At 34.2% G+C, this 17,356-nt stretch overlaps 1 protein-coding gene across 2 annotated transcripts in view; it reads left to right on the plus strand.

Moving 5' to 3' along the window:
• Positions 1 to 16,904, plus strand: part of HNF4G (hepatocyte nuclear factor 4 gamma) — a 127,535-nt gene extending 110,631 nt beyond the window's left edge. For both annotated transcript variants that reach the window (XM_043484138.1, XM_043484137.1), the window contains 7 exons: positions 208 to 314; positions 1,888 to 2,043; positions 5,425 to 5,512; positions 7,551 to 7,703; positions 8,206 to 8,442; positions 9,407 to 9,529; positions 14,349 to 16,904. In XM_043484138.1, coding sequence (XP_043340073.1) covers positions 208 to 314; positions 1,888 to 2,043; positions 5,425 to 5,512; positions 7,551 to 7,703; positions 8,206 to 8,442; positions 9,407 to 9,529; positions 14,349 to 14,470 — 986 coding nt within the window. In that variant the 3' untranslated portion in view covers positions 14,471 to 16,904. The remainder of the gene's footprint in view (positions 1 to 207; positions 315 to 1,887; positions 2,044 to 5,424; positions 5,513 to 7,550; positions 7,704 to 8,205; positions 8,443 to 9,406; positions 9,530 to 14,348) is intronic.
• Positions 16,905 to 17,356: the final 452 nt, after the last annotated feature.

The following is a 17,356-nucleotide window of genomic DNA, read 5'->3' on the forward strand; positions in this document are numbered from 1 at the left end:
GGCTCTTCCTACTTTTAAAATGGTACTGAATGAAAAATATCTTCAGTCAGACTTATCTCTGCTCCCCCTCCTGCCAGGTCTTTTAGAAATATTCCTTCTCTCCTTTTATACTGTTTTTTTTTTTTTTTTTTTTTTTTACTTCAAACAGTATATTCTGACTTATGTTGAAGAAAACCAAACAATAAATACTGTGATTTTCTCCCCTAGCTGTACAAAATGAACGTGATAGAATAAGCACCAGAAGAAGCACATTTGATGGCAGCAACATCCCCTCCATCAACACACTGGCGCAAGCAGAAGTTCGGTCTCGCCAGGTACTGCTGCGCCAGCATCCTGCCCTATTTAATAGGATCAAATGCTTCTTAAGAATAATGCAAAATTGATTTAAGTTCATTCACATGTGCTCTTTACTATAATAAACTCCAGTTAATGCAATTTCAAGTTTCATTTTGAAAATATTAGTTGACTATTGAGTTAATTTTTACTTTTCCTGGGCAATTCCCCATTTTTTGAGTGGAAAAAAAATGAGATACATTTCAATCTAAAATCATTAAAAGTTTGTTTACAAGGTTGATTTAAAATACTTAATGCTTAGCACAATGCCCTGGGGCAGTATCTTGTTATATTGGTTGAATCTGGAAATCAATTACCACAGCTTTTAGGGTGTTTAGTTGAAAACTATCGTTAGAGTTTTCTTTCTTGAAAACGATGCCTAGATTCAAGAACTCACCTTAGCACCTGCTTTGGAAACAGGTACTTCAGGGAACAGCCAGAATGCAGAAAATACAAGAAAAAGTTTATTGTTTGAAATTTCTCGAATGAGAACATTAGTTCTAGAGTGGAAAATGTAAGTGACCAGTTATATAAATAAATCACCTAAGAATCAAATAAAGAAACCTTTTGAAGAAAGTTTACTTTAGCAGTGTCCCTATTAGAAATGTTAATGGTATTTTTCTCTTGTAAAGCAAATTATGAAATAGCTAACTATTAATCGGGCCTTATAATGAGTCAGTGCAACTACTTTCGTTTTTGATAACACAAGGGTAATATGATGAGGTTAACTTCACCATTATCATCCTCATTACTTGAAGATTACTTGATGATCCTATAAAGCATTTTGAGAATGACCTTAAAGAAACTGTGAGGAAATACACATACACAGCAGAAAGACACGTACACACACGCACAGACATGTTCAAAAATGACACTTAGAAGAACGTTTAGAAAGTGATTTTTTTCCAGCAGAAAGGCATTTGAACACCACTTATATCTTAGATAGTTCAAAATTGTATATCATTTAAAAATTAATCATTATATGTTAAGCTCTTCAAGTTGCTGAGTCAAAGATTGGTGGTGTCTTAACTTTATTTGAATGGGTTTCCATTGAATGCAGCAACATAGTCTGGCTTCTCATCTAAATCTATTCTCCTCAGTTGGTAAACTTTATCCAATGGAAACGTTCTTTCAAAAATTATAACAAATTAAAAAAATATATAGCAAATTAAAGGTGGACTTTCTGACTGGAACGATCATCTTTAATTAAAAATAAAATCACACAGCATTAGTTCAATATAGATACTCCACAGCTCTTTGTATAATCATTTTGAATTATTAAAAACTCCCCAAAAGTTGTGGTAACTTGTTTTACAGATTAGGCCGGGAAAAATAAGATACTGCTCCCAGACTGTGGCAGTGAATATTCTCAGTCTAACTTGAACTGATAGGTATTTGATTTATCAATTTTAAAATGTTTGGTATATTTCAAGATAGTGTGATAATAAGAGTGCCCACTTCAATGGTGTTTACTTATTGCAGCGGCAGAAAAAAGAGATATATTGGTCTTGTGTTATTTTCAATGACAGATTAATATAATGTTCTTAATACTAGATCTCAGTCTCAAGCCCTGGTGCGAGCGCTGACATAAACGTTAAGAAAATTGCCAGTATTGGTGATGTCTGTGAATCCATGAAACAGCAACTCCTAGTCTTGGTGGAATGGGCTAAATATATCCCTGCCTTTTGTGAGTTACCACTGGACGATCAGGTATATAAGAGATTACAATACTTTAAAAAGTATTTTTTGAACTTTGCTAAGTTTGTGTGTTCTTTTAGTTATATTTGTATATTTTCTATATGTGACAAAGGTTAAATGGTCTTATGAGAGAGAATTGGTTTTCTTGTTCATTTAACCTGTTCTATTAAGAGGCAGACTGTTAAACTTCTATTTTAAAGGTCTTAGAAATTTATTGACTGGATAAGAGTTGATCAAGCCTATGTTCTTCCCTCTAGAAGTTTAAAAAGCTTATAATAGGGACTCCCCCAATGGTCCAGTGGCTAAGACTCCGCCTTCCAATGCATGGGTTGTGGGTTCAATACCTGGTTAAGGTCCCACATGCCATGAAGTGTGACCAAAATTTTTAAAAATAATATTAATAGAATAAAGTATTTAAGGATGAGAGAAAAACAGATAGCAGGTAACTGCTATTGTAAGACAAAGTATTAGAATACTTTTGTCTCAGAGGTGGGTGGTACCCAGTATGTCTTGGTGTTTACTAAAAGTACATAGAAAATTCTTCAGAAATACCAGACCACTTCTAGAGAGAAAACACACAGGTTGTGTTGGTGTCTCTGTAGGCACTTTTATGCAATTAACGTATAAAATTGTGCCTTTCATGTTGTCAATTTTATTCTGGCAATTACTATATAAAAATTATATATCTACTATTAAAAAAGTATAGAAAATTGTGCTCTGAAATCTACAGAAAATAGATTTCAGATATAGTGATCTTTTCCTAATATATATTTCATACTTTGTCATATTTATGTTAAGATATTTTAGTTAATAATTAAGTTTAATTTTCTAATGTCTATAAAGATTAGATTATTAGTTTAAGATTCATTTTTAACTCTTCTAAGTATTATATAATATTCTATAGATGTAAATAATTTGAAAATTTCCAATTCCCCCAGATAAAGCACAGTATGTAATAGTATGTAATATAACCAGTGTCTATTTTTATACCCTCTTACCAGAGCTTTTTATCATTGGTACACAAAAATAAAGAAACAATCAAAGGGAAAGGTGTATGATTGTCTAAAAATCAAAGAAGGACAAAATATTTACACACCAGAAAATAAAAATGATCACAGGAAGTTAGCAGTTTTTATTTCTAGAAGAGCATTTCACCTGGTTACAAAAAGAAAATACTGTGAAATCTGAAATCATTCTTAAAATGTTCTGTAACTCCCTTCCTGGTATGAGTCATGGTTATGGACATGTCATAAAGATAGCTTGGCTCAGAAGGCTATTTCACAGTGAATAATGCTAAATTGCTAAAACTTACTTGTCTCACCTCAAGCCATATAAGTAGGTTTATGTTATTTATCAGTTTTATATTTTTATTATCACTCTTTAAAGTTGCTGACATATATGCAGACAGTGATTTAAAAATTGGGAAATTGAAATCCAGTAACTTGTCAATAATAGTTTTTATTTACTAACTGTTTAATATTAACAGTATAACATTAATAGCCATGGATTGACAGAGTCTATTATGGATGAGGGATTTGGATATTAGTTTTCAGTTACATTATATGTTACATTGTTTAATTTAATAGTCTCAGGAGCTCTGTGGCATATTTTATAATATCCACTTAACAATTTCTAAAACTGAGACATAAATCAGTTACGTTCACTCAATATATTCATCACACAAATAGTTATTAGGACTACTGCTCAGTTTTAAGAACTGTGACTATATGGCAGGAAAAGTACAGATTGCATCACTATTCTCATAAAACTTGCATTCTGTTTGGGAGAGACAGACAATAAAAATGTCCACATTCTGAGTAAGATAATTCTAGGTGGGGATAAGCTCTATAAAATGAAATAGGATGAGTTGTTGGGGAATGGTCACGGGTGGAGTGGTAATAGATCCAGTAAATTGGGAATTAGAGATTTTTCTTGAGACCTGAGTAGCAAGGGGCTAAGTTTGTCAAGATCAGAGGAAAAAGCGTTCTGGCTTCAGGAAGAGTGAATCCCAAGGCTCTGCGGCAGGGCAGGCAAAATGTCTAGAGAAAAGTGAGCAAAGGATGCTGCAAGAAGAAAGCAGAGTGGGCGGTGGTGGTGGGGGAGGTACAAACCACTGAGCCATCACCTAGGGGAAGCCATGGTTGAGGTGTTCGGATTTCACTCTAAAGACTATAAGAAATAGTTAAAGAGATTTTAGCAGAGGAGTGATATTAATTGATGAGTATTGTACAAGATATCATTTTAGAAGGTTTGTCAAGAAGGACTTAAGATGGAGGAACCAGAAAGGAAGCAGGAATACCTAGTAGATCTTTGGAATGTATTTTGGTAGGCCAGGTGAAGAATGACCACGGTTTGGACAGGGGTGGTAGCAATGGAGAAGCCGTGCTAGGATGTGCTGTGCAATTAGAGAGGGATCCAAATGAACCCTTGGTTTTGATGTGAAAATGCTTATTTTGGAGGACTGTATCTTTAACTAAGGAGACGAAGATGCCGGAGAAGCATTCACTTGGATGAGTGAAATTTGAAATGCCTCCTATTCTTTCTACTGGTGATGTTCAGCAGGCAGTCCAACTCCTCTGAGAGTTTAATGCAGAGTTAAAGGTTCAGTCTAGAAAGTGTCAGAACCCAGATCCTGCATACCCGTTTCACTGTATCACCCCTCTTTGCTGTACTTTTGTTTGTGGGTGCTTGTTAAGTCACTTCAGCCATGTCTGTGACTGACAGCAACCCCATGGACTGTAGCCCACCAGGCTCCTCTGCCCATGGGATTCTCCAGGCAAGAACACTGGAGTGGGTTGCCATGCCCTCCTCCAGGGGATCTTCCTGAACTGGGGATCGAACCCTCTTCTCCTATGTCTTCTGCATTGGCAAATGGGTTCTTTAACCACTAGCACCACGTGGGAAACCCTTTGCTTTGGTTTGTTCAGTTTAATGATGTGTAACAGATCATGTTTGACATATATTTTTCTCCTTTAGCCCTCATGACTACACTTTAAGATTTTCATACTATCTCCATTTATTAAATGAAAACAAATGAGTCCCAAACATACTGGTTAACTAACCCAAGCTTAAACAGGTAGTAAGTGGAGAAACCAGAATTTGAACTATAGTTTGTTAGATTCTATTCTTAAATATCACTCACTCCCAAACACTAAATTATTTTTTTCTTTTCTTCCTGCCATCCTATTGCCTTATTAGTTTTAGAAATTTTGAAAGTAAAACTCTATTGATGTGCTTAAAATAGAAGTCTTAATAATAATCTATGAATATTATAGTTTGTTAAAACAAAAAAATGTTCTAGGCTTAAAGAACACTAAGTTAATCAGGCTTATATTATAAATCTTTTCATCATTATGTTTTATAATTAATTGTTAAACGGAATTTTTCATTAAGGTGGCACTGTTGAGAGCTCACGCAGGGGAACATTTACTGCTTGGAGCTACAAAGAGATCCATGATGTATAAAGATATTTTGCTTTTGGGTAAGTTTTTTTTTTTTTCCTTCATTTTAATTTGAAAAAATTATGCTTGCTTGATACTTACAGGGGGTCTATTCTACATGTGCCAGGCATTCATAGACACTGTCAAATGGAGCAGTCACTTCACAGTGAATTTAGGTGGTCAGAGGGTCTGTTTTTCCTTTCCTTTATTGCAAGAAAGTTCAGAAGAGATGTTCAGTATGCATTAAATAGAAGAGTAATGTCGCTCAATAAACAACATATCGAGGCATGTTTAAGTTTTTTCAGGACCAAGAATTAGTGATTTGTGTCACCATCTTATGGAGTTCCATACATTCTAAGTGTCTACCTAATAATTATACCATATATTATTTTCTAATCTTCTAAAGATTATGTTTATCTCCTAGGATCTCATTGCCTATGATATGCTACAAAATCCCAAGTTAAAAAAAATTTTTATAACTATGTCTGAAAAATTCTCATAGTTAAATAGCAGTGCTGAAACAGGCAAAATTATGACAGCAAGTGGGATAAGGCACAAAGGAAAAGCTTGTGTCTTCATTAAGGAAGTACTCTGATCCCCACCTCTTTACTTACCTTATAAAATTAGGTTTCCTGTTGAGAGAGTTGAGATCTCTCTAATGCTTAGAAGCTCTCCCTCCCTCTGGCTGTGTAAAATGATAACTATATTGTTTTGTTCCATTTTTTAGACAGATATTTTGTCCCAAATAGAAATAAATTGAACAGAATATCACAATAGCTAGTAGTAACTGAGGACTTACTATTTTAGATATATGCCTTTAAGTGCTTTAACATGTCTCTCTCTATATATACACTCTCTCATATAATCCTCAGAATAACCCTGAGGGATATGTACTATTATTTTCAACCTGTTTTGTAGGTGAAGAAATAAAGGCAGAGTAAGTTTGTCTGAGGTCACAAAGCAAGTAAGGGATTGAGCCAGGATTCTAAACCACATAATATGACTGCTTTTAAATTCTGCTAAATTTTCTCTTACAATTTTAGGACTCCTGCAATACTGTTCTCCTTATAAATGTGAATACAATAAGCATGGAAAACAAAACAATCTTACCACATAGTTCTAAATAGTCTTTTCCTAAATAATTAGATAATTCAACTTTTCATAAGAGGAGCAGAGCTACACTTTTTAAAATACTTTTGCATGTGTTGTTATATTGAAGATTGTCTTTGCCTGGTGAAAGAATTCAGAATACTCTCCTTTTTATAAAACCAGAAAATAAAAATTTAGCAGTTATTTTAGGTGCTCAAATAAGCTTCCAATTTTCTAATATTTTAGAAGCTATAATATTTTCATATTATATTTTCACATAATATTTTCATATAATATTTTCATATTATACTTTCTAAGGTAGAACATATTTAAGGATTAGGTGGTCCAGATTTCTATTCAATTTCTGAATTCTCTTAAATTCTGCTGCAGACATTAGCCTTGGGATTAGACGATCTTCCCATCTCTTCTTAAAGAAGCCCAGATGAGAGAATTTACTATTGAGTGAGGCAACTCTTAAGAGTATACCTGATAGTTTAAAAAAAAAAATTAGCCTTGTCTATTTAAGCTTATTAAAATTGTGTCTCATTAGTTGTTATATGTACAAACACCTGTACCACTGAAGGAATGCTAGTTTACTTTACTGTAAGCAAGAGAGATTCTTTAGGTTTTGTACCATGCTCATTAATGAGTAAGGCACTAACAGATAACTGACATAGTGGAAAGCTAATCATTATATCTTGTTTCTCCCTTGTCAATAATTAGCTTGTTATTAGTCTGTACTTTAGTATTATCACCAGTGACCGAGGCTGTTAAAATGCATGTGATCATATTATCAATGTTATTGATCCTGTAAGTGTTCTTAAGTTTTTCCTAACATAATTAACAACACTACTGAGAGCGGAAGTACTATTCATGTTTCTTCAAGGGAAAATCATTTAAAATATTGGTTTATAAAAGTTTAAACAAAATCTGACAATGTTGCAAGTGTGAGAGGGTTGATTGTTTCGTTATTATTATTTTTTAATATAGGGAACAACTATGTTATTCACCGCAACAGCTGTGAAGTCGAGATTAGCCGTGTGGCCAACCGGGTTCTAGATGAGCTGGTCCGACCATTTCAAGAAATTCAGATTGATGATAACGAATATGCTTGTTTGAAGGCAATTGTCTTTTTTGATCCAGGTTTGTTTCCAAAGTTTCAGTAAAAATAATTGCAGTAAAAATTAAACTACCTTTTATTTTATTTTTTAGTAATTTTCTCTATTTATTTATTTTTGGCTGCACTGGATCTTCCTTGCTCTGCAGACTTTTCTCTAGTTGCAGTGAGCCAGGGCTCCTCTCCAGTTGTGCACAGGCTTCTTGTTGTGGTGTCTTCTCTTGTTGAGGAGCACTGGCTCTAGGACACCAGGCTTTAGTAGTTGGAGCAGGTGGGCTCAGGAGTTGTGGCCCCAGGCTCTTGAGCACAGGCTCAATAGCTGTGGTGCACACACTTAGTTGTCTGGTGGCATGTAAGGATCTCCCCGGATCAGGGATCGAACCCATGTCTCCTGCCTTGGCAGGTAGATTCTTTACCACTAAACTACCAAGTGGTTTGAAAGTCACCAACTTTTTAAATATTAGGATATTTACTCTCACATTCTGGTAAGATGGAATATTTAGAGTGCTCTTTTTCTTCCTGTACTAGACGCAAAAGGGCTAAGTGATCCGGTGAAGATTAAGAACATGCGGTTCCAAGTGCAGTTGAGTTTGGAGGACTACATCAACGACCGGCAGTATGACTCCCGGGGCAGATTTGGGGAGCTGCTTCTGCTCCTGCCCACACTGCAGAGCATCACGTGGCAAATGATTGAGCAAATACAATTTGTTAAACTTTTTGGAATGGTTAAAATTGACAACTTACTTCAGGAGATGTTACTGGGTGGTGAGTTCATTTAAGAATTTCTATTTTATTTCTTAGCATCATATTACAGTGCTTTGGAGCAAGTTTGACCTGTTTACTTTTTGTCCATGATGTAATGAACTCAATTTTTTTTTTTTTTTTTTCATTTAGAAAAACCTATAAAACCCATTGGCTGGGAACAAAAATACTTGAACATATTCAAACCTCCCCTCCATTCATACTCAACCTCTACCACCTTTACTCCACCCATCCCTCTTACCTCAATTGTCAGATTCTCCCAAATATGGTAAATGGAAATATGTTTCATATTGTTGGTACTTCTTGGAGTATATTATATTTTTTCTATGTCTTTCCTCCTCTAAAAGCTCACTGATGGCAAAATAAAACAACAAAAAATACAGCGTAAATAGCTTAAAAATAAACATCCTGCTCCTGAAATAAATTAACTGACACAACACAATGAGAAGGGGAAAATGAGATTTCTTTGCTGCAGTAGATGTCAGGAATAACTTAAGAAATCATTTATTTTGTGTTCTGATCTAGATTAAATTTCCTTGTAAAATCACTTTATTTTATTTTATTTTAGTTTTAGTTTTCTAGTGGTTAATGTGTTTCTAATGATATCTTTCTGAAATAAAAGTTGTTTATGCTATTAGGGTGATCCCAAATACTATAAACTTGAGGTAAGTGATTCTTGGAATTGCCTTAACAACAGGCAGCAAGCATAATGATTCCAGGAAACTGCACGGAAGGTCCGTTATTAATATACAACATAATATGATACAACATTAATCTAGCCAGTGTACAGTGAAAGCTAACATTGTCTTTAATGTAGCAGTGGCTCTATTAATTTATTTTTGAATTCCCAAAAAGCACTTTGCAAAAATAGCAATATTTAAGCTGTCAATCAAAACACTTGTTCTAAGGTAAACTTGCTGTTCCTGATTAAATATCCCTTACGCAAGCATCTTTTTATCTTCTGTAGGTGCTTCCACTGAGGCTAACCATCTCCATCATCCAATGCACCCACATTTGTCTCAAGATCCATTAACTGGGCAGACTATACTTTTGGGTTCAATGTCAACACTGGTGCATACAGACCAGATCTGTAAGTATCTGGACTACTTTTGAAACATAGTATTTCTTAAACTTCATTACTTGAGAAAATGTGAAATTTTGGGAAAGAATCTATTAGTGCCCAGAAATTGTAAAAATGGGGTATGATTTCCTCTAGGATTTCATTGTGGGAGATGGTGAAGCAAGTCACTTATTCTTCTCATGTATGAGTTTTCTCCCTAAAATGGAGATATGAGTGCCTAAATCTTTCTACTTCATAGGTTTGGTAGTACATATAGGATGTTCTAGCTTTGCCTGGTAGTGCAGGACTGTAACAATGACATACAAACTGGACCCATGCAAAGGAATATTAATAATTAAGAGAAAAATTAAGATTGCTTATGACCTTTAAACATGTTTGTCAAAACATTAAGAGCTCTTTTAACTATAAGTTATAAATGTATAGGGAAGTTAAAAATAGTACTTTTAATGTTTAGTACACCATAATTTAAAATATTATAAACACTGAGAATTAATGTTATATTTTTTTGTAAAAAAAATATGAAGAGTAGTTTGGACAGTGCTTGCCATGTTCTTTTTCAAGGACTTAGAAGAGGAAGTAAGCATGTATGATGAAATTTACTCTTTTGGAAGTTTGGATTGATTTCCAGTATTTTATCCTTTGTATTTTCAATGTCATGAAATATCTCTCAGAAACCATTTGATAGGAAGTTTTTTGTCAGTTTCACTTCCTCTGGGACCTCTCCATCCTTTCAAAGAATTGGGCTCCTCATTAATGTTGACAAGTTTTCCTTCAGCTTAAGCTCTTGGTTGTATTTTAAGGGACTCAAACAATGACAATGTGAACATTTCCATGGTCAGTGCTTTCTTCTATTAACTATATTTGTGTTTGATTTGAATTTCACTTCCAGCATTATCATTTTTTGTTTCTTTACCGCCCACTCTCCCCTTCCAGCCAATTCTCTTTCAGTTGTCCATGTTTGCAAAATGCCATGTGAATTTATCACTGGGAGGGAGACAGGAGGCAACACAACTACACACTTTGTTGTCAGTGTGTGAACTGAAGGAAATATGTTCATTGACCAATCACAATCATGAACAGACTGAAGGATGTGGTGTGATTGGTTACTGATCAAAATGCACACCTATTATTTAGGTAATTATTTGTAGACCAAAAAAGTTAGCTGTGAAGTTTGTAAAGTTTGCAATACAGTCAAGTTTGTGAGTTTATGCAACACTCACCGTTAATTTGAGTTAACATACTAACTGAAATGTGAACCAGGTTTTTGAAAGACTGGTGCTATTTAACTAAGCAGTGATGAGTGGAATTCATGTGTATCATAACTGGGCAAAGTGTGGGTTGTTTAGGTTTCCTTTAGTTCTATGGAACAAAAATGATTATATATATATATATATACATACTAGGGATTGATAGTAGATAATCTGATATTGTTGCAGATTTAACATGTTATATTTTTATAAGTCAACTCAGAGATTTAAAAAATCTTGACTAGACAAAATATCAAGAATTAATTGCTCCTGAATTTATACTAATTTAATTCCAAATTGAGTTTTGATCTACTGCCTCTAAACACTAAACCAGCTATGTCACTGAGATTCCTTAAGTTATTGTGATATCATTGTGCATACCTGTATTGCCTGCTGAATCTATGATAGCCCTTGATAACTAGCTGCAGTGTTGTTTTATCCCAAAGTTCAGTGCAACGTGACCACAATTCAGTGAGTACCATCTAACTGCTCCCTAGTGGTACGGAGAGTAGAAACCACAAAAATGCCTGTTATCACTGCTATCCTTCAGATGCAGTAGATATCTGTGTAAATAGTGTCTGTAACACAAAGTTCTTTGAGTGTATGACAGAAGCAGAAATGAAATTGTTAGAAAAAATACAAATGTACAATATAGTACCTTTAATCTGTGGGTCCCCATTAATTTAAAGACATTAATTTGGGACCATTCTTTCTTTCCTTGAAGTACAGTTGATTTACAGTAGTATTTTGGTTTCAGATATACAACATAGTGATTCAATATTTTTAGAGGTTTATTTCATTTAAAGTTATTATAAAATATCGCTTATATTCCCTGTATTGTAAATTACATCCTATATCTTATTTATTTTCTACCATATAGTTTATGCCTCTCATTCTCCTTCCCATGGCTTCCTCTCCCTCTCCCCCACTTCTCACTGGTAGCAACTGGTTTGTTCTCTGTTTCCATGAGTCTGTCTCTGCTTTGTTATATTTATTGTTTTATTATTTGAATTTAACATATAAGTGAAAATATACAGTATTTGTCTCCCTGTTTAACTTATTTCACTAAGGGTAATATCCTGCAAGTCCAGCCATGTTATTGCGAGTGGCAAAATTTCATTCATGGCTGAGTAATATTCATGTGTGTGTGTGTGTGTGTGTGGGTGCGCGTGCACACGTGTTACATCTTCTTTATCCATTCATCTGTTGATGGACACTTGTGTGGCTTCCACATCTTAGCTATTGTAAATATAGCTGCTATGAACATTGAGGTGCATGTATCTCTCCAAATTAGTGTTTTTGTTTTCTTCAAATATATACTCAGAAATGGAATTGCTGGATACTGTGGTAGTTCTAGTTTTCATTTGTTGAGGAACTTCCATTATGGGACTATCTTGCAAAGCACATATTACCATTTTCATTTAATTAACAGTGAAGAACAGAGAGAGGCAAACCCAATGCCATACCAAAGAGTCTATGACGTTGTCTCTCTTACAGATCAGTTATTCATAAACTTGGAAAATAAAACTCATTAACAACACATTGAACGTTGTAGGTAACAACTAGCAAGAAAGTTTAACAATTTTGCTGGTGGTTAAATCCTTTACTTTTTAAATGCTAGTTTTCTAGTATTTTTAAAGCATACTTGCTGACCCTAATCTTTTTAGAATCACATCATCACACTTTTCATTTTTATTTTCCCTGTTTCAGCATACTATTTAAGAGATTCATTTGTAAAGGAAAACTTTGTTTTGCTTATGGTCATTTGAAACAGTTTGTATTTGACACAAAGCATTAAACACAAGCACACATAAAAATTAAAGTTTATGCATATTTTCTTGGTCTTTTACAGCAGGCTACTGCAGTATTAGATCCATCCTAAATATCCAGAAATAATTTTTAAGGCAAATTTGGTAATTCTTTTGTCACTTGAATTTTATCTAAAAATATTGTTTTTAAGTCATTGCTAATTCCCACATAATAATATAAAGCTAATATATTAAAGAAAACTAGGCAAAAAGGGGCTGTTCTTTTTTGTATTTTTGAAAACTATTCCAGAAAAAAAATCGATAAAGTCTGCAATGTCTCAGTCTGATCATCAAACATTTTCTGTTTATTCTGTTAAATATATGGGATAATAATAAATGTGAATACTAAAATATTTCAAGTTTTAAAAATTGTAGAATGGCTCCTGGATTATTTTGTAATATGGTTAAAATTTGCCAATAGAAATACTATCATAGACAATGAAGTATTCAAACTATAACTCATTTTTTTTAATTACTCAGTGCTCTTTGCATTGATGGGTAAGGACAGCCAAGCATCATTGTAACAGAATAATTTTGAAGTGACAAAGTCAGTATTTTTCAGATGCTTTTAACTACAACAAGAGCTTCCCTGGTGGCTCAGTAGTAAAGAACCCGCCTGGGTCAGGAAGATCCCCTGGAGAAGGAAATGGCAACCCACCCCTGTGTGCTTGCCTGGGAAATGCCTTGAAAAGAAGAGCCTGGCAGCCTATAGTCCATGAAGGGTCTCACAGGAGTCAGACATGACTTACTGACTAAACAACAACAACAACATAGATTTCAAAGCACTTGAAGAGTTACCTTACCTTATTATTATTTTTTTTAATGTCATCTAATGTTTGAGTTGGCTTTTCTAGTGGCTCAAACAGTAAAAAATCTGCCTGCCAGTGCAGGAGACATAGTTCAATCCCTGGGTTGGGAAGATCCCCTGGAGAAGGAAATGGCAACCCACTCTAGTATCCTTGCCTGGAGAATCCCATGGACAGAGGAACTTGGTGAGCTATATAGTCCATGGGGTCATGAAAGAGTCGGACACCCATAAGCGGCTAAACAACAGCAACGTTTGAGTTAGTGAAATCTAAACCAAATATCGGAGAAGGCAATGGCACCCCACTCCAGTACTCTTGCCTGGAAAATCCCATGGACAGAGGAGCCTGGTAGGCTGTGGTCCATGGGGTTGCTAAGAGTCGGACACGACTGAGTGACTTCACTTTCACTTTTCACTTTCCTGCATTGGAGAAGGAAATGGCAACCCACTCCAGTGTTCTTGCCTGGAGAATCCCAGGGATGGGGGAGCCTGGTGGGCTGATGTCTGTGGGATCGCACAGAGTCGGACACGACTGAAGTGACTTAGCAGCAGCAGCAGCAGCAAACCAAATATGTTTTCTTTTATGTGCTTTTTTGATTGTGAATATTATAAAATTTATATTCTGAGACTTGGAAAAAAATTAGTTTTCTGTTAATTCTTTTCATTAAGATTTTTTTTCTGCTGAGTTTCTGAGAGAATCAAATGCCCATAAATGCTATTATATAAAAGCAGATGATATCTTAAAGTGACTGTCAACATTTTAAAGTATGATTTAGTTTAATGCTAATAGGGGAGTGCATCTCCAGTAGTATGTCAATGACCTGATTATGTATTATAATCACTACTTTATATATAATCTTTTAAAAACATATACAAAATAAAGTAATGCATATTGGTGTCATGCAAAACTTAATGAGATGGGCCAGGTGACTGCCAGCATCACATACAATTCTCTGTTTCTTTTTTAGCAACTCCTGAAACTCCACTTCCTTCCCCACCTCAAGGCTCTGGACAAGAACCATACAAAATAGCTGCAAATCAAGCTTCAGTCATTTCACACCAGTCTCTTTCCAAACAAAAGCAATTGTGAGAGTATGTTTACTTCTGAACGGCACTGCATAAATGTGAAAAGTTGTTGTTCTTAAAATATCTCAGGATAGCACTTTTGGCAGACTCTTAGCCAAGGCTTCTTCATGGTGCTGTTATAAAGACGGTATCCTGTTTTCTTGTTTATATGTTCATTTTGTTTGTTGTTGCTATTGTTTAAAACCTTTAGATGCAACCAATGTCTATCACTGAGTTCCAATGCGTTTGTATAGCATAAACCTGTACTGTGCCTGAACCAGTTGAATCTCATGTACTACTTTCATGTGTTGTCTTATTATTAATTTAAATCTGTAAATAATTGCTTTATGGTGATGTGATGAAGAACTAAGTTTTCTTCGTTGAGAACAGTAGATCAGAAATCCCAGATTAATATTAAATGAGCCAAGTTCTTTTTTTTTTAATAAATTTTAAACTTGCAGATTCGAAAATTAAAGCAGTTGCTGTAGAATAGGGTATATTTCTTTGAAGAATCACTTACAAGCATCTTTTTGGCCCATAGTTAAATATGCCTATAAAAGATTAGAAAATTATAAATAGGCATTTCAAAGATGACTGGGTATTCCTTGAAATATGCCTATATTTGAAGATGTATGGTAAAATAAAATGTTAAATTTATCAGTTAGGATACAGGCTAAATTGTTTAAAGAAACCCTTAAAAAGAGGCTCAAGCAAGGCAGGCATTTATTTCCCTCTCAGAAAACAAATCTAGAAGTAGTCATCCTTTGATAGAACTTAGCACATGCCCACATGTGGTTCTCAGGGACACTGGGAGTGTAGTCTTTAGGCAGAAAGCCTCGTGCCAACAAACCTGTCCATCTCTGGGATTCTGATATCAGGAGACAGATCAGCCATCTGTCACACACATGTTGCCTCGTTTAGCCCTCCTGTAAAAGAGGTATTATTATCTTTTTCTTATAAATTAAGAAACCTTTAGCTTAGAGGATTTAAATAACATAACCAAAGATCATTAAACCTAAAGAGGAGGAGAGCTGCACTCTAGTCCAGGTCTAATGGACTTTAAGGAGAATAAATCTTTGGTATGAAAATGTGAGCTTCTTACTGTGGTTTTTCAGTAAATGCAATTGAGTAAATGCAATGTTGTGAGTAAATGCAAATGGATATTATCCATTGTGTTACCTGTTAACACATATTTACATATAAATGAGTGTAAATTTGTTGCAACATGAATAAGAAACTACTTTTGTACCTTAAATGAGTCTTCTAACTTTAATGAATCTTCTTCCTAAAATAAAAAGATTTGAAAAACTTTCGAACAAAGAAAATAAAATGTATAGCAGGTAGATCATGATGAAAGCACAGACAAATTAAATCACTGACACCATATTTTCAAAAATCCAGTGGACTGAGGAATATAGTTCTTTGGAGCCCCAAATTTGATATTATCTAAAGCTGGAGCTTATTTTAAAACAATTGACAGTCTGCCTCAAGAAACAGTGATGTCTCTCTTTCTCTCTCTCTATCAAATAAATACACACACACTGTATTTGCTGGAGCAGCGAAAAACTGGTTTAGTAATTATTAATGATGTAAAAAGGGTTCCCCAAGCTCCAAGAGACTGAATTAAATGATTTTTACAGAACTTTTCAAAATTTCTAAGATTATGATTTCATAACCCCCACTTGCCCTACAAATAAAAAGCTTTTGTTAACTGTAACTTCTTAACTCTTAAAATGGAAAAATGATTACTTAGAAGCTAGCATTGATTTAATAGAATCAATAAAATCCCTTTAACAGCTGGTACCTGGAAACTGTAAAATATATCTTTGAGAGAGAGTGAGAACAGAAAAAAAACTTTAACTCATTTTTGAAAAGATTTATGTTAGTGTCTGTAGTTCACAAATAAGAATGCTTTTGATTTTTTAAGATGGAAATACATCTTGTAGTTTTCTGTTGTGCTCTTAGAAGATACTAAAAAAAAAAAAAACCTTTAAAATATAAAACATATAATTCATTTTTAGTGTCCCTTCTAACTTATCTGCATCTATTTACTAAAACAGTCATGTTTTAGAAATTATTGCTAGCAAATTTGTTTTAATAACCATGGTCAGGGAATGTGTAATATAATATTTTTGTATACTTAACTGCCAAAAATGCTGGACAAAAACGAACTGAAGTTTTCAGCATATCTTAAAATATTGATACGGGAAGTTATTGCTTTTATATAACACAAAAACACTTATATAACACTTTTTTCAGGTAGTAAAAAAGAATAATTTATTGTGAAATAATGATTCATTTTATAAATGTAAAATTATTTTTATAAATTTCTTTGTTTAAAATCAAAAATTGCTAGATTTTTTATTGATAAATTATAATGAGATTAAAATATTTCTAAGCTGTGATACCATGTTGTTTCACTGAACTTTCTAAATAAAAATTGAGGAAAAAAACATAAAGTACTGTGGTCCTTCATTATTGTTCAAAAATGATTTCATAATTTGAGAGATACTGATAATGTCTTTTATATGGTCACTTAATTAAATTTACATAGAGTTTGTTTGCAAATACTGGTCTTTGGAGTCTAGAGCAAAAGTGACTAGCACATCTTCAAATAATCAGAGACACTGATCGAAGGGAGAGCCTCTCATGTGCACTTTCGTTACATAGTTTTGCTTGAACCTTTTGTCACAATAATTAAAATAGATGCCTAGATTGAATTAAACACTGTACACATAAATTTGTGTGATTAAAACAAGATTTGATACTACTACACTACCTAAAGTTGGCTTCCCTTGTGGCTCAGTCTGCAAAGAATCTGCCTGCCAATGCAGGAGACCCAGGTTCCATCCCTGGTTGGAGGGATCCCCTGGAGGATTGGCAGCCCACTCCAGTATTCTTGCCTGGAGAA

This window comes from Cervus canadensis, chromosome 12, assembly GCF_019320065.1.
Source record: "Cervus canadensis isolate Bull #8, Minnesota chromosome 12, ASM1932006v1, whole genome shotgun sequence".
NCBI classification, from domain to species: domain Eukaryota; kingdom Metazoa; phylum Chordata; class Mammalia; order Artiodactyla; family Cervidae; genus Cervus; species Cervus canadensis.